The following is a 23,701-nucleotide window of genomic DNA, read 5'->3' on the forward strand; positions in this document are numbered from 1 at the left end:
ACACTTTCAATATTCATAACGTCCTGCCAAATATGAACTCATCATAAGTTTATTAGCCTGTGGTTTTCCAAACAGAATATTGTTCCGTTTGTAAGCGTCCTCAAGCCAGTGTTGTTCCTTGCTTGAAATGTTTGTGTTTGTTATTTATTTAGTATTAAGCTTCATTAAAAAAATTAAAAAAACATTAGCAAAAAAAGTTAACTAATACAATTAGTTCACTTTTTCTACTTATGTTTTACCTCGTCATGTGTCATGTGGAGAGTTGACAGAATTAGTAAAGTAAATCATATAGCCTGTACTGAAGGTATTTGGCACAATTGTATTTGCCTCTCCTTTTTGTGCAATTTTCCAAATGAAGCCGCCACATATTTTTCTTCTAGACACTCATCAGGAGTGATTAGCTGGAAATAAAAAAATAAAAAAAATGGTTAAGAGGTGGAAAGCACTAAAGACCCAAGATTTCAGGCTCCAGCTTCCCAGCCTGATGATACACAGTCTGGAATGAATACAAAGGAAAATCATTGCATGTCTTCATTTAGACTGTTAGTTCAGGTTATCACGGCAATTTCCACACTCGAGTCTACGTACATTAAGCTGCTGCTTCTGTGCAAATATTCTGTTTAAGTGACTATGGGTGTCATTTCCTTGAAAAGTTGGCAAAAAACAGGCAGGGTGTGATGAGCAGTCTCATTCCAAGTGATAACTCTTGAAATGTTACATGACACACACTCTTGGAATATTATCCTACTGCCAGCCTGAGGCCCATTGGCTGAGTCTTAACATTCTCCTTTCATGGGCCTGTACATGAGGGACGGTGTGTGCATCTTGCCACACTAGTGGGAATCCTAAAATAAATTGTAGCAAGTGGCTTCCAACCTTCATCACCACTCCACTGAAAATGAGATCTTTTTCCCAGTCAGCTCTCTCCACGGCCTATTTTGGACGCCTCGATGGATCGAATGTACGGCGACTGCATTTCCACTCATCTTCCAATCCAAATCAGACTGAACCTCAGACATGAGTAGGGTTATTTTTTCCCTAGGAAAATTCTCAAACAGCTGAATATTAAGAATCCTAATTAAGTCTTTGCTCTTTGAGTCAAACAAAACAAATAGGCAGCGGGAAACGAGCCAAGATAGGCGAGGATGCGCTTTTTTTAAAAACATTTTAACATTTTGTGCAAGAGTGGAACACACGGCACAAAGCAATTAGCCCACTTTGTAGAGCATTTAGTTGCTTTTCAAAATGCTTCTTTATGATGTTTTTCCCCTTCAAATGGAGATAAATATGGATTGAAGACAGAAGTGTCTCATTGATTTGCGCGTCTCTCATTACAGTTTCTGTTACATCAGCTTAAGGCCAATTACAGTAGATTTGGTTGCTGCGGGTCTCTGAGGAGTCACTTTCTGCTTTCTAACTGCAACGTGTGGGAAGCATCTTTTATTTAGTAATTTTCAATGTGAGGTCTCTTAGCGCACGCAGTCATCATAAACAACAGGAAAAGCAAGTGTTCATGAATTGAAATCCCACTTTCGGCAATTGAATGTGAAACCTTATCCGGACAAATTGATAGGGAAAAGTTCTTTTTGATGTGTGGGCTTGATCATGTGTCTTATTTTTTTTATTTTTTTTACTCGATTCAAATTCATTTGATGTTTTTTTTCAGCAATCCTTTTTGTTAAGCGGTTTCAAAATAAAGAGAAAATGTCCTCCCACTCTCACTTAAGTTGTACCTAAATAAGTGGACCAAAAGCATGTTAATGAAATTCATCTAAATTTGGGAAAATACATAATTTTTAAGAGTGGACAATGTGACTGAATGGAAAGAAAATCAATACTGGTCTGTTTTTGGTGCATGCATATTGTCTGCCTGTACTTGGAAAAGACATCTCATCTCTTTCTGAGCCGCTTTATCCTCATTAGGATCGCAGGGGGTGCTGGAGCTTTCCCAGCTGACTCCGGGCCAGAGGCGGGGGACACCCTGAATCGGTGGCCAGCCGATCGCAGGGCACAACGAGACAGACAACCATGCACTCTCACAGCTATACCTAGGGGCAATTTAGAGTGTCCAATTAGCCTCCCATGCATGTTTTGGAATGTGGGAGGAAACCACGCAGGCCCGGGGAGAACATGCAAACTCCACACAGATGGACATAACCTGGATTTGAACCCAATACCCCAGAGCTGTGAGGCCGACGTGCTAACCTCTCGCTCCACATGGCTGCCCTGGAAAAGACATGTAGAGGAAAAAACATTTTCTAAGGTGTCCTGCTCACTCCATTTCTCATTATAACCCTCAGCCTTCAAATGCCAACTAGCTGCTATGTGCTGCAGCTGTTGTTTCCACTGATATAAAGTGACAGGTTGCTGATTTTCTTTTGACTGTTTTCAATAAACACTAACCTGTTGCTTTACATTTTATCCCATCCATGCCCCCCTCCTTTCATTGCAGAGGTTTACCAGTAAACAGGATGTAATCAGGCACTACAACATGCACAAGAAGAGGGATAACTCCCTGCAGCATGGTTTCATGCGATTTAGCCCTCTGGATGACTGCAGCGTCTACTACCATGGCTGCCACCTTAATGGCAAAAGTACTCATTACCACTGCATGCAGGTACAGTACACAACAACAACGAAAACACTGGCACAAATGTGACAAATGCTTGCATAGCCTTCCAAAGTAGTAATTTTTTGCCATAATAATTAGAGTCAAATGAAAATGATCCAATCCTAGTCCAAGGGTCAGTTTTTATCCATTGATCCAAGTATCTTTTAATAGGAAATGACATAGAACAAATAATAATATAAGTCAGCTTTGTGTTCTTTCTTTAAAATTCAGAGAGAAATATAAAAAGACTTTGTGTCTTTAAAAAAAAAAAAATGACTGATTCTAAATGTAGTGTAAAGTTAAATATAAATGTTCCACAGCAAGTAGATGTGGTGTTTGTTGTGCAGCATGCAGGTACTGTGACACTGCACTTTGAACATTATAGTCTGCCACTTTTTGAAGGATTTCCTATTGAACTTTTGAGAGCACATTTTAAATTTGGAGCTTTAAAACATCAATCGCGCTGAGGCAAACATGAGAGACTGTTAAAAAAGGACAGCACAGGTAAAAAGTGTCATCTTGATTATTCACTCAGTGTAGCAGCAAAACGACACCCCCACACTCCTTTTCATCCAAATTGAAGCAAATAAAATAATGTGTTGACAAATAAGCAGCAGAATTGAAGATTAAAATTGATGTTCCCACACAGGACAGCTGCTCTGCCTCTTTTCTGCCTCACTCCTTAATTGGTGTCAATGAAATTCAGTAAGATGTTTATACAAATATACCGATTCTTCATACTTTTGTTCTGGGCAGACAGTTAAAGAATATTGCCCTGTCTGGGTTTTTTTAGTACGTCTGCATAATTTCAATATGCCATTTTGCTTTTAGCCTTCCTTGCCAGATGTGGACGTGCTTTAATTTTTTTAAACACTTAACATTCTCATGGTTATTACGACATTTCAAGTATTGTTTTAATAGTACTGACAAGTTGCAGTAGGTCTCAGAATAACACATTTCGGAGGGAAAACACAATTTAACATTTTTTTTAAATTCTATGACTTTATGTGACGAAGTTACCCGCGCAACAACCAAGCCCCCCAGACCCCCCCCCCCCCCCCCCCCCCCATGTTAGGGTTCAACTTGAGACCGTCATGTTCCACTTTTACCTTCCTGACAGAGAGTTACAGTAAATTTGTGGTGATCTCAGCCTACAGATGTGAAGCGAAAAACGTACTGTAGTGTGAGGTCTTTTTTGATTTTTATAAGCAGCAGTGCTTTCAATACCAAACCACAAATGAAATGTTGTGCATGAGAGCCATTTATCAGCCATTTTTTTAAACACAGAAAGAGCGTCTTTTAACTCTTCTCGCAAACGGAAATCCTGTAGTCCGCTCTTTGTCTGTGCTCAACAGGTGGGCTGTAGCAAGGTGTACACTAGCACCTCAGATGTAATGACTCACGAAAACTTTCATAAAAAGAACGCCCAGCTGATCAACGATGGCTTCCAGAGGTTCCGTGCGACCGAAGACTGCGGCACAGTCGGATGCCAGTTTTATGGGCAGAAGACGACGCACTTCCACTGCAGGTGACATTTGAAAAATGAAACTTGTTTTTATTTGTCTTGTTCACTCATATATATGTTAGTTGCTATGAGTTATTTAGGTTGTAGGTCTTTAAATCAATACTGATGACTGAGAAAGAAAGAAATGACTCCCTCTGCCAGATGAAGGTGGCGTGTCAGTCTGCTTCTAGGGCCTCTGTCACCGTTTGACCCTGCCATCTATAATTGTTTGAATTACGCGTAACCCCTACGTGGACATAGGTACAAAGGCGTCTATGTGACAGAATATTTAACCATATCTTTATGGTCCTTCTTTCCTCAGGCGCCCGGGCTGCACTTTCACCTTCAAGAACAAGTGTGATATCGAGAAGCACAAGAGCTACCACATCAAGGATGATGCTTATGCCAAAGATGGCTTCAAGAAATTCTACAAGTATGAGGAGTGCAAGTATGAGGGTTGCGTGTACAGCAAAGCTACCAACCATTTCCACTGTATCCGCTCGGGCTGTGGGTTCACCTTCACCTCCACCAGCCAGATGACCTCCCACAAGCGCAAACACGAGCGCCGGCACATTCGCTCCTCTGGTGTCATGGGCCTCTCCTCCACTTTCCTGGCTCCAAAAGATGAGCAGGAGGAATCGAGCAACGACGACTTAATGGACTTCTCGGCCATCAGCAGCAAGAATTCAAGTCTGAGTGCCTCGCCCACCACCCAGCAGTCCACCACTGTATCCCACCTCATGGCCACACCCACTACTGCTGTCTCTTCCTCCTCATCGGTGGGCCTAAACCTCAAGCCTACGCCCTCGCTGCCCAACGTGGGCCAGCGTATGTCCAACCTACTGTCCCAGGCCCTGCCCAGCAACATGCCAGTGGCCCTCTCTCTGTCCAACAGCACCATGGCTGCTTCAAGTCCTTTCTACCCACTCATACCCAGGTTGCCTCTCCAGCCGCCTCCACATGCAGCTGGCTTGTTATCAGCTGTCTCATCCGGGGCTCATTCCATGCCCACCAACTCGCTGACCCAAGGCTGCTCTACAGCGGGGTCAGATGGAGCCATGGCTTCTACACCGACCTCTTTCTCCAGCTCCTCCATTATGGAGAAGATCTCAGCCAGCAAAGGTCTGATATCACCCATGATGGCAAGATTGGCTGCTGCTGCACTGAAGCCAGCCAACGGTCCAGATGCAGGTCAGTCACTTCAATGGTGTCCAATCTCTATATCCAAAAATATATTACAAAAAGATACAATGGTACAAAAAGACACTGCGCACTGTGGTCATTTGATTTTCTGACCAAAAAGAGTAGCTCTGGTCCCTGAGCTTATTTTATGTTGATGATGGTTAAGTCTTTAATGCTACTCACTGAAAACGGGAGGCAAGCTACTTGGGCCTATATGAATGGTGTTTCCTTATCTTTAGCCCTCTTATCTGTCTATCGCTACTATCGCCAGTTTCAAACAAATGGAGGTAGAAAGGAACAAAATAATAAAAGACCCTAAAAAAAATGTTTTCGGAAACCCTGTGCACTAAAATCTGGTGAAAAAAAATCCTAAAAATAAGTCAAGCAGAAAAGACAGCCGAGAGATTTTCCTTCTTTCATTATTACAAGAACCATAGCACGCTTTCACGCATCAGCGGAGACACGCTTTTTGAAAATCCCACAAAAACATGTTGTCATCTATTTAGCATAAACGAAATCGGCTCACATTTTGAGAGGTAATTGCCATGTTTGTGTTCATCACATTATGCTCAACAAGGCAAATAAAATGACAATAAAATTGAAGTTAAAGCATTTAACGGATACAGAACCTCACAGCACTGTTTGAAAGGTTGCATTGGGATCTCCTGTGTTGAGCCAGAGCAGGTGGGGTACAGAAAAGATTAGGGGATGCGAGGGGTGGTTGGGGGGGACGTTGAGACCGGGGTGGATTACAATTCCTGGTGGAGCTCCCCGGGAGATCTTTGGGGCGTCTGCTCCGGAGGTAGCATTGAGCTCAGGCTGTCAGGCTGAGCTCCACCTCTGTGCTTCCAGTAGGTAGTCATAATCGCTGGGAAGGGGCTTCTGCTGAGGGCGGGGCTTCCACAGATGGTGCAGTCACCACCCATCTTAACAGCCCAGAGAGAGTTTGCAAGTCACACCTCTCTGCTATTTAACATTTTAAAACATCTGTGTATTGTATGGTAAAGTGCAGACACAGGATGGGTGGTTAGTTGTGGTTTTGTTTCTCGTATTTTTCTCATATGTGTTATTTTATGCCTAAAATGTAGGAGGAAGTGGCTTTTGCCTCTTTTTAGAAGTCAATGTTGGCTATTTTCCTTGAGAAACTTTCACATCGCTTCACAGTTTTTCAGTGAGTGTTTTTTCCCCATTTACTTTTCCTGTTTTTAATTAATGTTCCTCTCTAATTTACCCCTGCGTGTTTTGCCCAGAGATCCGAGCATATGAAAGGTTTACTAATTAGACACGTAGTACAAATGATCTTTCGCAAGCTCTGTATCTTATCCCGAGCAATTACGGAGCGATACATTATTCCTGGATAATTTCCAGAAAGAAGCTGCTTTGAGTCAAACTCATTTGTACTCCCTCTTTGGGGGAAAAAAACCATAATGATTTGAAACAGAACAAGAGATGTTTGCACTTTAATCTACCCTAAATAGTCCATTTATCCTCTGAGATTTTGAAAGAATTCTTTAATCTGCCTGGTGATCATGTGTTGATCACATAGCAAATGGTTCCTCTCTGAAGCCGGCTCTCTTTTGGGCTGATTTAATTGTCGTTGACAAAGCCAGCTAGTTAATTTTGTGTGCGCTCTGATCAAGTTGGAGGTTGGAAATGCTGGACTCTGCAAGCCATCATGACCTCAAAGTAGACGTCAATTATGGCTGCGGTTTTCTTGAGTGCCGCCCACTCTCCGTCAACAATCCCCTCAAAGCAATGCCATTGTCAAGCTCAACTGACATTGACACTTGCTCATCTCCGAGCTTTTAGCTGACAAGACCCGAGACTAGCCTTTCTACTTCTATTCTGCCTGATATGTCTCTGGGTCATTTTGCAGCACCAAGTAGAGGGAGGGGGCAGGGGTATTATTGTCATGTCCACACCCCCAACGTCCCGTACGTTTGTCTGTTTTTCTCCCCAGCATTAAAAAAAAGGAGACTGGCCTCACCAGAATAAGGCCAAGGGCACACACTTGGCTGCTCACGACCTTGCTTGTCACAATCCCTTAACACAATCCCCAATTCCTTACCAGATTCAAAAACCCTGCTGGTGTTCTGATGTTTTGGCGTACAGTTTTCTACGCCGACGTGGTGGGGGCATGTTTGCCATGCTCCCCTTAATGCAGATAAAACACCACTTATTGTCTCCCACAAGCCCGAACTTCCCAGAATCGCCCCAGGACAAATTAATATTTAAATCCCTTGGGGATTTGAAAAGTGGGTTCACCTTCCAGTCAACATTTCTACCTTATGTTATTCTGCTAGCCTTTGTTTATTACCTCCACCAAGGGACCTCTATTTTCATATCTCGTATATTTGTGAGCATTAACATTTCCTCATATAGTGGTTGGAAGGCTGCGTTTATTAAAAGGTTGGCCTTTATTTTGTTAAAAACTAAAATCACAGTATTAAAGATTTTTCTCACAAAACATGGAACAGCATCCCTCATCTGCTCCGTTCCTTCAATATTGTCGTTATATATGTTTGGCTTTCGTGATGGGGAGAATGGAAAGTATGTATTTGTAGGGAACCGTGTACTTGAAAGTAAGTCCATTTTCTTAGCCATTTTCCATTGCAGGGCCAAAGAAGATTATGCCTTTTGAAACGTGATCTAAATTTTCATGAATAAAGTCATCACACAAACAAAATATTCTATAAATAAATGTGAGCAATCAGCAGTTGGTTCTAATGATAATTTTTAGTGCCCTCGATGAAGGTGTGCACTGTACTGAATTCCATTATTTCGGTTTACTCCTCTCTTGAATAATCTTCCAAATTACCCATTTGGATCAGACTGAAAGCACGAGGTCGCTTTGTTTGAACCGATCCGATTGGCTGTCATCTCCAATCTGACCAGCGTAACAACCCCGTTGCTCGTGGGTACGCTCAGCGGCATTGGTCGCGGCACATCACCAGGCCAACAAGGAACCAGGCAGGGTGGGGCTTGCGGGGGGTGTCCAATCTGAGGCTGCCACTTTCCCTCAGCATTAGCATCTCACTTAATGACCAGTTAAGGGGCAGCGCGGCAAATGAGTTGTGACAAGTGCTGGAGAAAAAGGAGTCTTTTTCCCTCATATCACCCGCCTCTCAATCACCATTTAAAAGGCTTGACGGCCTGACATAATTTCACAATAATTATCACTCCGAGTTCTCTTTTCGGGCCAAGATAGAAGTCAGATTGAATCTCATCATAGAATAATAGCGCTGACCAACAATAACGTTGTTGTTTCTCCTCTGTTATGCTTGATCGTCAGGGAGCGGGCAGCCGGTCTCGGTCAGCCACTTCAATCTGGCTCAAGTGAAGCAAGAACCAACGGAAGCCACTTCAGGGGCCTCACAGGAGTCCACGCAGGAACATAGTCTGGACCTGAGCAAGAAAGACAACAGGTAGCCTGAGTCTCGAGTATTTTTGCAAAATGTGGACCTTGCAAACAACAACTGTGACTGATGGGAGCATTGCCGAAGGGATTGTTTATCAGAAACACTCCATTTATTCATATCCTCTCATGTCTCAGTTTTTGCCTGAGAAGGATGTTTGTGCAATCTTCAACTTCTACACAAGCTTTATTGTTGTTGGTTTTTTTTTACAAGACAGTGTTTTCATCTTCATTACGTTGGCGCACCCTGCGTGATAAATAGTAATATTTACTGTTCTCATGCAAATCTTGACGAAACATTGTTCATTTTCCTTGTTCCAGTAATGAATCAAATGGACATGCTGTACCAGGGAATGCATCTCTTTTATCCTCGCTTATGAATAAGGTAAGATCCATCCATCAAAGCCCTTTCATCCCAAGACAAATTAGCAGCACACGGCGGGATCTGTTTGTTTTTTAATGTTTCACCGCTAATAAGATGAGTTTGTATCATTTAAATTTTCCAGCCATTTTTCACACGGTATTATTTCTATCGCACCTCGCACAAATTAATATAATAAAGTAGTGGCTGGCTACCCTAGATATATAGTGATGTTTGTTTTCTGATGAGCTGTTTTGAACTCTGGGCTCCATTTTTTTTCCTCTATGTTTTTTTTCTTCTCGCCCTGCCTCTCTGCATTGATTCACAGTTTATAAATGATATGATTAAAACACTGCATTACAATAGAAGAGGGAGGTGCTTGTCTAATTTTTCCCCAAAAGTCCAAATGTTAGGCTATGGAAATTTTAATGTATGTGTGTGTGTCGTGCAGATTAAAATGGACAATGTCTTTCATTACATTAATGACAGGTCAGACGACCCATTTCTTTTTACACACGGGCAACTGACCAAAAGATCTTCTTTCACATAGAAATTTCCCTATGTCATCATTATTAGTATCGAAATGGACTTGCCCTCCCTTTCCATTGAAGCCAGAAAAACTATAAAGCTTTTTTTTTCAATCCCCCGCATCACATTAAGGGGTTAACAGCTAGTCCCAGGGGACGCTTGGCAAACGTTCCTGGCCTGCTCTCAAGCAAAATGCCGAATGTTTGCAAATCCATTTGCGCTTTTCTTCCCTCGCCAAATTTTTTCTGCACTTGAAAGTGTGTAAATTCTCTCCCCAGTGTCAACATAATCAGGAGCCCAGCATGTGCCTTTTAGTTTTACACTGCATCTTTTACTGTAGATGTCACAGGTGAACCCTGCCCTCTTTAACGCCATGCACCTGAAGACAGAGATGGAGGCCAGTGACACCACAGAGGCGGCTCAGTACCTGACCCAAGCTCTGAAGAGGCCCCCGGCAGACAAACCCAGTGAAATCTGGAGGACTTACCTCCGCAGGTCAGAAAATAAAAGTTGTGGGCCGCTTTTGAGTGCTTGTTCCTACTTGTTTTTAATTGTATTTTAATGTGTCAATTGAATTAGCTTTCTGATTTGGTGATACGAAAAACAAAGACTAAATTATAAATTGATATGAAAGGCCACCCATGTTTCAGAGTTTAGAATTCCATAGTTTGCTTTTACAGATATTTATGTATCACAATTAAGTGGAGTAATTCTAACTGTGTAGAAATCCTTTCAATATAATCTTGTGTGAGTATCTTCATTTGACCTAACATGTTCGATTTTAACTTCTTTTGATTATTACTTTTTTGGGCCTGAATCATTTCCTCTCTGTCTACAAAAGATTTGACACAGATGACTTCTGTGAGGCTCAGTGTGACTTCCTCCAGAAAGTGCACTTTCACTGTCTGGTAGAGGACTGCGGCGCCCTTTTTAGTACTGTGGACGGAGCCATAAAACATGCAAAGTAGGTTCTGTAATAGTTAAATCTTGGAAAACCTCATTCCTTGTGCTCTATCAGCCTCAAAAACAAGATCGTGTGTTACAGTTTCCACCTGCGAGCTACTCTGAAAGTCAAGTCGGAGCCTCCGTTCAGCGAGGGCAAGGCGTCCGGCGAAGGTGTTCCGCTGCGGCCCGCCGCCCCCGTCTCCATGGCCAACAACCCCTCGGTGGATGTGGCGCACCTCCCCTCCTCTGGTGGCTACAACTCGCCTCCCCCTTCGCTGCTGGCCTGGAAGCAGCTGACCGGCAGCATCCCCCAGATGCCCGCCTCCATGCCCAACCTGCCTGCCAACTCCCCTCTGGCCACCACCTCGCTAGAGAATGCCAAGCCCCAAGTCAAACCTGGTTTTCTGCAGTTCCAGGAAAAGTATGGAAAACTCAAACACTCAACACTAGAGATAGCCGCATAGTTTTTCATTTGCATTTCCGCGCTGTCACCTTCTAGCAAACACACATACACTGCATACCCTGCATCATGCTCTCCAAGAATACTATGGCCTATAGCTATACATTCCACACAAAGCAGATATCCTTTACTGAAAGGGCTGTTTTGCTTTAGAAAAGGCATTCGTTTGAAGTGGTTAAGCAGTGTGTGTTAGTACATCTCCATTAGTCCCCCACGGAGTGAGGTTCACACAGTGATCAAAAGAAGTGAACTCCACAAAGCATATCAATTACAGTGGTACCTCGAGATACGAGCTTAATCCGTTCCGGGACTGAGCTCGTATGACAAGATACTCGTAACTCGAGGTAAAGTTTCCCATTGAAATGAATGGGAAACAAATTAATTCGTTCCAACTCTCTGAAAAAAACACCAAAAACAGGATATTGGATTGAAAAAAATGTTTTATTTCTTATAATTCGCCATATATTGACAAAGTAATAAATAACGAGTGGTTTAATAGAAATAAAGTGTTTAATCTAACTAAAATTGGGTGGATTTCGCCGAGGGGAGAGAGAGACGCACAAAAGGGGCGGGGGGCTTCGGTTTGTTTTCCACACGACGCACTCGTAAACAGAACAAACACTCCACCCTCACGTTCGCTATCCATGGGCTGTTTGCTGTCGTACTATTCCCTTCAAAATATTCCGAAAATGATGCACACAAATGTCCTCACAATCGGAGAACGCACGACCACTTGCCAACGAGCAGCAGTCTTATCAGCGATCGCCCCGCTGCTCATGGGAGCTTCGGGGGCGCTGGCTAGTGGCTCCCTTTTAGCTTGTAGCATCTGTGTTCGCATCCCCTCGAACGGCGCCTATGATAGAGTTGCTACCGGGGATGCTGTAGCGAGCCAGTGCCCCTGATGTTCTTATGAGCAGCCAACGAGCAGAGTCTTTTATCAGCGATCGCCCCGTTGCTTATGGGAGCTTCGGGGGCGCTGGCTAGCGGCTCCTTTTAGCTTGTAGCATCTGTGTTCGCATCCCCTCGAACGGCGCCTATGATAGAGTTGCTACCGGGGATGCTTTTGCGAGCACGAGTATACTTCATTACCCAGAAAGCCCTCTTTTCACCGCGCATGCGCGTTGTGCGTTTCCTGGTCTGAATAGCTCATCCGGTGCTCGTAAATATTGTTATACACGAAAGATATGCCAAAAAAAATGCCATGGCAACCTGGCTTGGTCGCATCACGAAATTTTGACCGCATCACGGGCGAATTATTCGATCGAAATTTCCCCCGTAAGACGAGAATTCCGTATGACGAACGGTCGTATGACGAGGTACCACTGTATATGTTTTTCTTGAAAATCCTGATACATTGAATTAATTCATAATACATTGAATTAATTCTCTTTCTGCGCCTCTCTTAACTCACAATTTTTGCTTTGGATTTATCCAGCGATCCTTGTTTGGCAACAGACTGCAAGTACTCAAACAAGTTCCACTTCCACTGTCTGTTCGGGAATTGCAAGTACGTGTGCAAGACCTCCGGCAAGGCCGAGTCCCACTGTTTGGACCACATCAACCCCAACAACAACCTGGTCAATGTCCGTGACCAGTTTTCCTACTACTCCCTTCAGTGTCTGTGTCCCAACCAGGTGAGTGCGCTGGAATAATACCTGCTGTCACCCCCTCTCCAAGTGTTCTCTAAGCATGAAGTATGCTGCCCATTAGAGCACTATTTGAGGTGATTGGACTCAAGGCTTTCACAAGCGTGGCTTGCCGTCTTCCATCTCAGCTGAAAAAGACAGTCAAGTCACCCCAGTAATGCCTGTTTATATGTCAATAATGTCATTTTGACTGCCGCATTCTCCTCTCAGAAAAGGCCAATTTAGCTGATATTACCCAATAAATCATTGTCACTGGCACAGTAAACACGGCTGCCTGGAATAGAGCAAAAATCAGCGGAATGCTTTCCAAATGAAACTTAAATGGCAGCCCCTGCTCGCTGTCATGAACCCATATTTGGGAAAGCATTTAAATGAATTCATTAACGTGTCGAAAATCACCCCTTTCGCAAAAGCAACTCTACCTCCCCCCCGTAGCCCCCTCCTTTCACCCAGCGCCTCGCTGCCCTCCCTCCCCCTGGCTTCCATCTCTTGAACAGACCAGATCTTATTTAACTCAGTCCTTTGGGATGTGGGCCTCACCAACAGATGGTGGTGTACAGACATGTCCGAAAGGAGGGGCGACGCCTTCTTCTTCTGAGATAGGGGCCATGCTCCAACAGGGAGTACTTCATCTAGAAATTGAAATCAGAAGTGCTGTTGTTGAGCTAAAAGTTGATAAAGCGTGTCAAGACAAGGTGTCAGTATGCCAAAGGATAAGAATGAAATTATCAAAAATCATGAAAATATGCTTTCACGGCCTGGAGCAAATATTCATCAAACGATCTGATGTTTAAAGCTAATTAAATTTTGCACCATATGTGATCAATCCATACAAGACACCCAAAACATCAAGTTTACATTTTCCCATTGAGATGCAATATCTCATTTTAATAATAATAATCGGACATAGGCCCTGTCGTCATCATCAACAACAAAAAGCCTACTTGTCATCACACCCAGAAACTGCATATGACGAAATTAGTGAATTTTCAAGGGAGTCTTTGATCATCGATAACATGATTTGGTTTTGAACAAAAAAACGGACATGGGATAATGAAATCCTTCACGTCTATCGTCTGTGCAGCACTGTGAATTCCGAATGCGGGGCCACTATCACTGCCTGCGGCCCGGCTGCTACTTCGTCACCAACATCACCACCAAGCTGCCGTGGCACGTTAAGAAGCATGAGAAGGCCGAGCGCCGTGCTGCCAATGGCTTCAAATATTTCACCAAAAGGGAGGAGTGTGGAAGGCTTGGTAAGAAAACTTTTTTTCTTTTAATCTATTTGTTTTTTGTGTCCCATAATGCCTTCCAAAATACATTTTTGCCTCTTAACTGTGAGCAAAACCCACAGACGTAAATAACAAAAACCCTCGTTCATTTACATGATCTTTGTTTGTTTCCCGTTGTCTCAGATCTGATGCGTTCAATGCGGCGTAGATTTCTCGTTTTCCCCCGGTACTAAATTAGAGTGGAAAAATGGACAATTTTTGCTCTTTGATGTTGACTATCAAGCTTTTGTTACGGATGTAGACTAGAAAATGTGGTGTTCCAAGGAAAAGAGGAGGGGTTAGGTCTTTTTTTTATTTTATTTTTTTTTTTTTTTTTATTTGACTCTCAATGACACCTCAGGTCCCCAAGGTGGTTTTACTGTAGCGGCAATAACATCAGTAGGTATCGAGCTTTGTTTTCCTCTTCCTTTTAGCCCCTGTCAGAAATAAGCAATTAGGTTTGTGTTAGTTAATTAGCCGGCATGTCTGGTTTAGCCTGTTTGCGCTGGGAAGCTGCGCCTCACAGCCGCTGCTGCCACAGCACACAAATGAATTAAAAGTGATCTGGGTTTTTTGTTGTTGTTGTTTTTTCAGGCAGTTACACAAGCTTTTCACAACGCTTAGACAAAGCAAACAAAACCAGGCCCGAAACAGCTGTTTTTTGTCCCCAGCCGGATCTGCCAAGTGTATTGTTTGAGCGGGGGCGTGTGGGGCGCCAGTGGCGGGGGAACAGAGAGGATTAACATGGCTAACACTCCAGTCATAAAGAATTGATGGTTTGCCAGTATCCATGGCAGCGACATTAAACTGAACACCACAGATGATGTTACCTGGTTTGTGTGTGACAGAAAGCACACTGTCTAATGCCAGTTACTGTTATTTGCTTAACTTGGCCTGTTTTTAAACATGCCCTATGCGAGAGACAAGTATTTGATGACACACACGAATACTGCTCTTAAACCCAGGCGCCATGGTTACTGACACGCTAGAACCTGCCCAGCATGTAACTCAATTATTTCTGCCTGCCTTTAATATACAAGAGTATTTGATTAAGTGGCACAATACAGAACCTTCATTAAATTTGAAATCATAAAGCAATTAGGGCTTAAAAACGGGGGAAAGAGCACAAGATGTTTGAAAAATATGAACAAAAGAACAAATGACAACAGAGACACTTGGAAAAATGAATTTAATACAGCAGTAATTGTGTATTTAGTTTGGCTCACAAGGGTGTTTGTGTATTATTGGCCAACAGAAAATGAGAATTTATTTATGTAAATTCCTAATTGAATAAAGCATGTCAGTGTAATAAAAGAGCTCCACAGGTTTAGCGCACCAAAGTCCTTACTCGCTCAGCGTGACACCCTTGGAATATCTAATATTCGTGCTACCTGCATTTTCTCTTATGCTGTAGCTATATTATGAAATTAAAATGCTCCAAATATTGGTCTTTCTGTGATCTAATCAAAATAACCCCTGTTGTACTGGCAATATTTGAGGATTGGAGAAAGCAGACCCTCACTGGAACAGTAATATGAACTTACAAACATTGGTGCTATATTTTGCCAGGTTGTAAATATAACCAAGTCAACAGCCACTTTCACTGCATCCGCGAAGGCTGCCTGTTCTCCTTCCTGCTCAAGCACCAAATGACCTCACATGCACGCAAACACATGAGGCGGATGCTGGGGAAGAACTTTGATCGTGTCCCATCCCAGGTACTGACTGACTCAGCGTGTGAGAAAAGATCTGTGCCATTCACAAAAGATTAATTGTCAAGTACAAGTGGGTGACAATTGTTACAGGCATTCACTTCATTCTTTGTAGCAATTTACTCAAGATATTTGTATTTTTTCATCCACATTGCTATGTGTATGTACTTGCACACAGAAATCTAAAATCAGGTTTATTTCTTATCGGCTGGAGAAAGGAAAAAAAAAACTGCTTTTGGATCGGCCCAATCAAGTCCAGACTTGAATCTGATTGACATGACATTAAAAGGTGGTACATAGTTGAAAACCCTCCATTGTTGCATAATTATTACAATTCTGCAAGGAAGTGCAGTGCAAAACATCTCCACAAAATGTGAAAGAATCATTGTCAGTCAAAGGAAAGGCTTGATTTTATTTGTTCCTACTAATGGCCGAACCAGTTACTAGGTAAAATGTCTAATTGCATTTTCACTCGGGATTTTGTAGCTTTGATTTGTATTTTTTCCTTCTTAATGCATCATGATTTAAAATCTATTTACGTGAACTCTAGGTATGATAGTTACTATTCAACACTGTCTTAAAACCATTATTATTATTTTGCACAAATGATGACATTTTTTCACTTTTAACAAATGGTTTCCGTTCCCTGGAGCATCTTTAAAAAATGACTACCGTTGTTTTGTTTGAGAAGATGAAACATTAAAGTTGGGTATAAATGGCAAAAACTAAGAATTGGAGAATAGGGGAAAACCTTTTAAATTCCACTTTTAAAAAGCATGTATGTTTTGCACCATTTCAGGTGATCCCACTGAGCCAGAGAAGTGATGAGATGCATCATGGCTCTTGCATGGTGTCAGGAGCCATGACGGCTCACTCCGATATCTACTCCTCCGGCACCGTAGACGAGGGTGACGATTACGTCGACTACATGGGAGGAGGGGGCAGCCCATTAGGCATCTCCTCCGAGTCGTCCAATCAAGACCGTAGTTGCACCAGCACGCCCGTGGGCAATGATGGCTCCCCAGTAGGTGAGTTCTTTACACAAGTACACCCGGGAAGGCTGCCATGAGTCTCACAGGTGGGAATCTCCAAAGTCATCCATCACGCATCATCATGAAAGCATGTATGTCTTCATTTAGAAGTACAGGCATCTAAAATAAGAGTCGCATGGCACTATATTTGATCAAAGTTAGGAAATAAATCGGATAAAATTTTAACCAATCAGACAATCAGTTTATTATGCATATTCATAAAGACAATTATGGAAATCAAGCATTGGCATTATTCAAAATGTATTCACTAGAAAACACAGGTATTAACTTATTGGATGATCTCTAATCATGATTATTTATATATCTGCTTGTAATTTCACATTTCCTGATGTGGTGCCACCTTTGTCATCATTGTTTTTTTTTTCTGGCTGGTGCTTACTTGTCTTGAATGGGCCTCATTTTATATCATTCTCTTATCTTTATCTTCCCTTTTTACCTCCTGCCCCTGTGTGTTTGTGTGTGTGTGTGTGTGTGTGTGTGTGTGTGTGTGTGTGTGTGTGTGTGTGTGTGTGTGTGTGTGCGTGTGCGTGTGCGTGTATGCGTGTGTGTGTGTTTGTTTGTTTGTGGCCCAAACCCTTCCCTTCTGCCCACCCTTCACCCTCTTTGGTCAACCTGTCTCTCCAGGACAAGGCTGCCCCACCACTACCACCTCTGCTCCCACCACCCCTGCTGACACTAGCCAAACCGTTCCTCCTTCCTCACCTCCTCCTGCTCCTCTTCCGCCTCCACCACTTCCACCTGCTCCTTCCGTTCCTCAAGCTGGCCTGCCGGCCCAGGCTACATCACTGTCCCCCGCTCTCCTCCGACCACCTCTGCCCTCGCTCCCATACCTCCTCTCTCCATCCTGTCTGTCATACTCTCTGCTCAGCGCCTCTCTGGGAGCCACTCTGAGTGTTGTCATGCCAACCAACACACCAGCTTACAGCCCCATCATTGCCACTCCGTCGCCAGTTAAAAATGACGTCCCAATAGTGCAGGACGCTGCAGGTACTTATCCCCGAAGCAAACCAACACTGCAGCTGTCACTCTGTTTTGAGCTATGTGCAACATTTTTATTGACTCAGACAGGAAAGTGGGATATTAGCATGCATCAAAAGGCTGGGGTAAAAAGAGAAACAAAAACACTTTATTTCCATTTTACGTAAATTCATAACACGTGGTAAAAAGCGTTGGAGATATCTGGCAATTAGATGCACAATAAGCACTAGGAAGAATATGTGGAATTATTACTTCTTCTACCTTTATGACTTGCCAACCAAAACATGTCGGCATGTGTTCCACTAGATTAGAAAAAAATGAGCATCTTTGGAAGATGGAGATTCAAATTAGTCCAGGTCCTGATGGGCGGATTAATGACACAGTCTCAAAGTAGCACTGTAGTGACTGTAAAAATGTGAAACATTCATTTTGCAACGAGCAAAAGGCTTGTTCGCTTGTAAAAATCCAAAAACGAGGCATTGTGTTATTAAAGTCGAAATATTGAAAGTGAAAGAAACATGTCCTGGCTGAAATTCCCCCCCAAAATACAGTAATTCAGCAATAGTGCACTCAAGTTAGTACAGCCTCCATTTAATCTTCCATTAACAAGCCAATTATTTGGATCACGCCTCAAGTTTTATCGAGGCGCACTTTTTCCCATCTTGCAGATCGGGGATTACATCATTAGCGTTGACCGCAGGGTGTTGCAGAAGGTGGGTGCCCCCACATAAAATAACACGCAGATGAGAGGGCCGGTTAAGACCCACAGCTCCGCCGTCTCTGTTTGGAGGCAGGGGGGGGGACACCCTGTAAAAGTGTCATGTTCCAAAGTCAATCTATCACTCTCCTCCCTCTTTGGATCATTATGGGAATTAGGAGTAAGAATTTGTGGCTCTCTGTGCTTACTCAGCTGTGAACCACTTCTGGCTGAGTAAGGTGGGACATTAGTGTTTCTACCAGGAGAATTCACAATGTGATTATGTAGTTTGTGGCTTTTGCTTTGAGATGCAACTGATTATTCATTAATGCGTATCCTCACTTGATTTTCCTCCAGGAAACACCATCTCCATCCCCACGGCCGCCGGAGCCAAGAAGCGCTTCTGGATCATCGAGGACATGTCCCCGTTCGGGAAGCGGCGAAAGACGGCGTCCTCACGCAAGATGCTGGATGAGGGAATGATGTTGGAGGGCTTCCGGCGCTACGACTTGTACGAAAACTGCAAAGACTCAGGGTGCCAGTTCTCCCTCAAGGTGACCCACTACCACTGCACCCGCGAGAACTGTGGCTACAAATTCTGCGGGCGCACCCACATGTACAAGCACGCCCAGCACCACGACCGCGTTGACAACCTGGTCTTAGATGACTTCAAGAGGTTCAAGTCCACACTAAGCTGCAACTTCCTGGATTGCCAGTTCTCCGGCAACAGTACCCACTTCCACTGCCTGCGCTGCGGCTTCCGCTGCACCGACAGCACCAAGGTGACGGCCCACCGCAAGCACCACGGCAAGCAGGACGTGATCAGCGCCGCCGGCTTCTGTCAGTTCAGCTCAAGTGTCGACTGCGAGATTCCCGACTGCAAATACAAGCTCAAGTGCTCCCACTTCCACTGCACCTTTCCTGAATGTAAGCACACGGTGGTGGGGATGTCCCAGATGGACTCCCACAAGCGCAAGCACGAGAAGCAGGAGCGGGGCGAGCTACCGTCCGTCTCGCCCAAACCGGACGCCGTGCCTCACCTGGCCTCCTCTGCGGGGGCTCAGGCCTCCCTGGCTCTGAACGCATCCCGCGGGCTGACCCGCCCCGGAAGCAACAGCATGGTGCCCTACTCGACGGGCGGCGGTGGCTCCGAGTACCACCACCCGTACCGACCGTCCTCCATCAACCTGGATGGCTCCCTCAACCTGGGCACGGACACCGCTAGCTCGCTTTTCTTCCTCAAAAACGCCACCGGGCTGGGTCTCAACGACTCTCTGGACCTGAGCAAGAAGATACACCAAGAGGCCATCCGACGCACACCCGGTCACAGCACGTCGCTGGGCATGCTGGCATCTCACGACGACACCACTGGAACCTCCGGGGAGGCCGAGGAGGAAGACGAGGAAGACGAGGATGAGGACGACGACGACGATGCGGAGGAAGAACTCAACACTGACTCAAACGATGATTCGGTGGCAGAGCCAGAAGAGGAGAAGGACAACGGGGAGAGTTACGGCGCTTCCGTTAACCACATTGACGCTTCCCAATTGAATAGACAAGATGGCAACCCGTAAAGAAAAAGACGGGGAAAGCGACCCGATGTACGATGAACAAATAAGAAGGAAAGAGACCGCATTCATCATTTTTAGAGGTTGTCACGCGACAACTAAAACACAACAGCAGCGGGTAGAACAGAAGGAAAAATGACGGCCCAAAAATGATTTACGATGATGTTTACAAGATGACCAACAATATTAATTCAATTATGCATTGAAAAAAAAACATGAACAGAAACACAGAATCTAGCCCCGATTTACACGCGGGAGCTGAAATGTAAAGCATTTTACTACACATCAGTCTTTTTGTGTGCGTGCATGTTTGACTTTAATTTATTCCTATTCTTATTTTTCACCTTTTTGTGTGGGGAAAATAATTGTCTCTATATATACATGTCCTATGATAGAAAAGGAACTTTGTGGGCCCACGCCACATGAACTGCGGGGTCAAGCACACATAAAAAAAGGGAAGTGAATCACTAAAGAGGAAATGGATGTGTTAAAAAAAAACTTTTTTTTCTTGTGTATTACGTATAAATATTATTATTGCAACGAGACACCAAGAGAGAGAGAGAGGAATCACACTTCTCTCACATTGGACTTCCTTGGCGGAGGCGAAGGAGCAACCCGTCTGGTTGGTCCAGGAGGCAGCTGAGTTCAGCTTCGCCCATGCTGACATTCTGCGTTTTGAAAAGGCACCAAATGAGCAGCCTGTGTAATTTAACCCCAGCCCTGCCCCATCGTCATACCCACTCATGATCAACCACCATCTCTGGTGGAAGAAATCAACTCTGTGTGTGGATAGTGCACTTTTATACTAGCTGACCATTACGCAAATACAGTGGTGGTGGAGGACTCGTGTTTATTTTTGTTACCATTTGCATTACGGTGTTGTTTTGTTGCTGTCAGTGAGAAGCATATCAATTTATAAAGGGGAATTCATGGAGCTGTATGCTGGCGGGGGAAAGGAGGTCAAGAATTGATTAGTTGTAGTGTGTTTGGGACGGGGAGGAGGATCAGGTAGTCTATTTAATGTTGGAAAATTGTACAGACCGAAAACTGCCTCAAATGGCGTACTATTTCCTCTTTTTTTTCCCTCCCTTCGTTCACTGTCGTGGCTGTAAGGGCCCAGCTCCAGTTTGTAATGATCTTTATTTAATATTTATGTGAACTTCCAAAAATGAGAATTTTTAGGGTGTTGTTGCACTTTTTAGTTTCATTTTAACCATCTGGGGATTACAAAAAAAATTATATATATATATATATGATATATAACTTTTTACAGGGAATTTGCTTTAAAAGATTGTTGTTTTAGTTCACTTTGCTTTAATGCACAAATAGATGTTAGTGTGACAAAAATGTTTTGTGATTTATTTAACATACAAAAAAACAAGCTGTTTTGGTTTTTATTTTGCTTTTTTTGATGGGAAACCTTGTTAACAAGAAAATGAGTATGCCAGGTAATTGGCATGCTAGCAAGAAACACTAATACAGACTGTGATTTTATGTTTTAAACTTCATGGAAATGCTCTTATTGTAGTGCTAAATTATCAATCTGTCACTCTGGTTTATACTGAGCAAATGTGTACGACTGAGGAGCAGACACACTGGTGATAAATGATCTCCTGAGCTTGGCATTGGAAATAAATATTCATTATATAGGGCATAATGATGTGCGTAGATGAGTTTCCTCCAGATATTGTTTTGAAAAGAAAAAAAAGAGGTTGTACAGTATTTCCCTCTGTAAAAAAAATGAACAAAATTCTCTTTGAGGAATTTTTAAAAAGAAAACCACAAGAAGGAAAAATGTCAATAATAAAAAGACAAGAGTACAAATAACATCATAGTTTGCGCGTGTGTGTGTGTGCGTGTGTATGTGTGTGTGGGCGTGACCTTTCTCAATGATAAAATGTTCTGAATTATTTAATAAAGAGAACACAATTGCTTCCGCTATTAAGCATTTTTACAATGTCAAAGCTCAAACTCACTGATTAGAATGTGTCTGCTTTATTTAACGTGTTTTATTCATTTGTCATTTCTGTGTGTGCTTTGTTTTGTGTCCCTCATTCATTGAACTTTTTGTTTTGTTTTGTTTTAGTTTTTATTTGTAGTTTGCTGTGGGCATGGCTCGTTCACAGAATGTCTCCCGGGACTCTCTCGCAAAGCAAGAGATCTTCCTAGATTCGTTTTTTTGCATATTTTTTTTGTTGATGTTTGTTTTTCCTTTTGTTGACATCTGTAGAAGCTGGGAGACAATAATCACTTGAATTTAGTTTCTACGTGTGTATGTGTGTGGCTGTAAAATTGCAGAATTTGTAAAAAGTTGGAAATAAAGAAAATATAATTATAATGGCGATATATAGTACATGTGGTGCTTGAGCTGCTCGGGGCCTTGGGGTGCTGGATGAAAGCGGGCCAAAGGTTAAAGCGGACCACTTGCTGCCTTTTTTGTAATGTCACTGACACAACTGGTGTGTGAGTGCGTGTGTGTGACTGTAAGAACACACACTAAGGTTCCCAGCTGCTCACAGCTTCGATTCATATTTCATGACCTTGCGCCCTGCTTTGTTCTGCGATAATCCATCTGGGACAATTTTGTCTGTCTCATATTCTCTAGAAGAAGAAGCAAAAAATATACTCATGGACTCAGTTGGAAGGCTCATCAATATTTTGTCTTGGATCAGCCATCATTTATCCGCCTTTGATAATCCTTCCAAATGTGTTCCCATTTGTAAAAAAAAATAATTGCTTCCATTCCAAATAATAATGATTGAATTACAGGTAGTAGAGATCGCGAATAAATGGATGTTTGGATGGATGTCAAGTCCTAGTTTATCACAAGCCTGCCCTAAATGTTTAATAAAGGCCAATATTTCCAAGTGGTCAAACAACATTTTTAAATGGCAGAATAGTTTTAGGCAATCAAATCACATTGCATGTGGCCAGGTAACAAGCAGTTATATCGTAGCTTTAAGTCTCTTCCTCCTTTCTTTGCCTCTTTGTCACTGTTTGAGTCTATCGGTGTTTATGTGCAATACGCTAAAAGTGCCTACTAATCTTGTAGTCCATCAAGAAAAGTGCAAATATCAGAATATTAGTCTTGTATGAGTTATCTCCACATACATTTTCCTAACCTTTATTCTCCCAATGCAGATGACTCAAACTATTAACCTCCAGCCGGCATTCCGACAAAAAACTTGAGAACGGAGCATCCTTCGAACTAGTTGAGGAAGTCCATCTGATGATTTTATTATAACCCCCCCTGCCTTCTCCGGAGCTCAGACACATCCTGGCTGGCAGTTCGCTCGCAAATGTCCTCCAGCACAAGCGTGGGTATAACTGACATCACATTTGACCCAAAATGCAGCACAAGCATGGGTATAACTGACATCACATTTGACCCAAAATGGCAACGCCTATGAGCTGTGTCATTTTCTGTGTTTAAGGATTATTTTCTTTGTTACCTTAGGTTAAAAAAAAACATTGACCATTGTTCACTTGAAGGTCATTTATACTACTAAATTGTTTATTTCCCTTAAAAGGCCTGATAGTGCTAACAAGATGGCTTTCACTTGGTATAAATGCTCGATTGTGTGTGTGTGTGTGTTGGGGGGATGGGGGAGGGTGGGGGTCTGGTCAGAGGGCACCCTGATTTCATTGTCTGTTTAGTTTGATGCACATGCTGGGCTCCACTCCCACATGTCACCGTTCAGTAGCCAGTGTGCCAAGTCTGTTTGTCCCTCGTCTACAGCTGTTCCGGTTCTTCCTCCTTCAATTCCTTGT

General features: G+C 43.2%; 1 protein-coding gene across 18 annotated transcripts in view; it reads left to right on the forward strand.

The window, feature by feature from the left end:
* Positions 1-22,274, forward strand: part of casz1 (castor zinc finger 1) — a 152,559-nt gene extending 130,285 nt beyond the window's left edge. For 16 of the 18 annotated variants that reach the window (XM_077603126.1, XM_077603158.1, XM_077603142.1 and 13 more), the window contains 14 exons: positions 2,453-2,617; positions 3,967-4,139; positions 4,438-5,306; positions 8,590-8,722; positions 9,034-9,097; positions 9,942-10,096; positions 10,443-10,565; positions 10,647-10,967; positions 12,442-12,640; positions 13,737-13,908; positions 15,493-15,641; positions 16,435-16,663; positions 17,312-17,674; positions 18,720-22,274. In XM_077603126.1, the coding sequence (XP_077459252.1) occupies positions 2,453-2,617; positions 3,967-4,139; positions 4,438-5,306; positions 8,590-8,722; positions 9,034-9,097; positions 9,942-10,096; positions 10,443-10,565; positions 10,647-10,967; positions 12,442-12,640; positions 13,737-13,908; positions 15,493-15,641; positions 16,435-16,663; positions 17,312-17,674; positions 18,720-19,936 (4,332 nt within the window). In that variant the 3' untranslated portion in view covers positions 19,937-22,274. The remainder of the gene's footprint in view (positions 1-2,452; positions 2,618-3,966; positions 4,140-4,437; positions 5,307-8,589; positions 8,723-9,033; positions 9,098-9,941; positions 10,097-10,442; positions 10,566-10,646; positions 10,968-12,441; positions 12,641-13,736; positions 13,909-15,492; positions 15,642-16,434; positions 16,664-17,311; positions 17,675-18,719) is intronic. The other 2 variants (XM_077603233.1, XM_077603241.1) reach the window with 1 other exon arrangement.
* The last annotated feature ends 1,427 nt before the right edge of the window (positions 22,275-23,701 follow it).

Source organism: Stigmatopora argus, chromosome 1 (assembly GCF_051989625.1).
Source record: "Stigmatopora argus isolate UIUO_Sarg chromosome 1, RoL_Sarg_1.0, whole genome shotgun sequence".
Classification (NCBI taxonomy): Eukaryota; Metazoa; Chordata; class Actinopteri; order Syngnathiformes; family Syngnathidae; genus Stigmatopora; species Stigmatopora argus.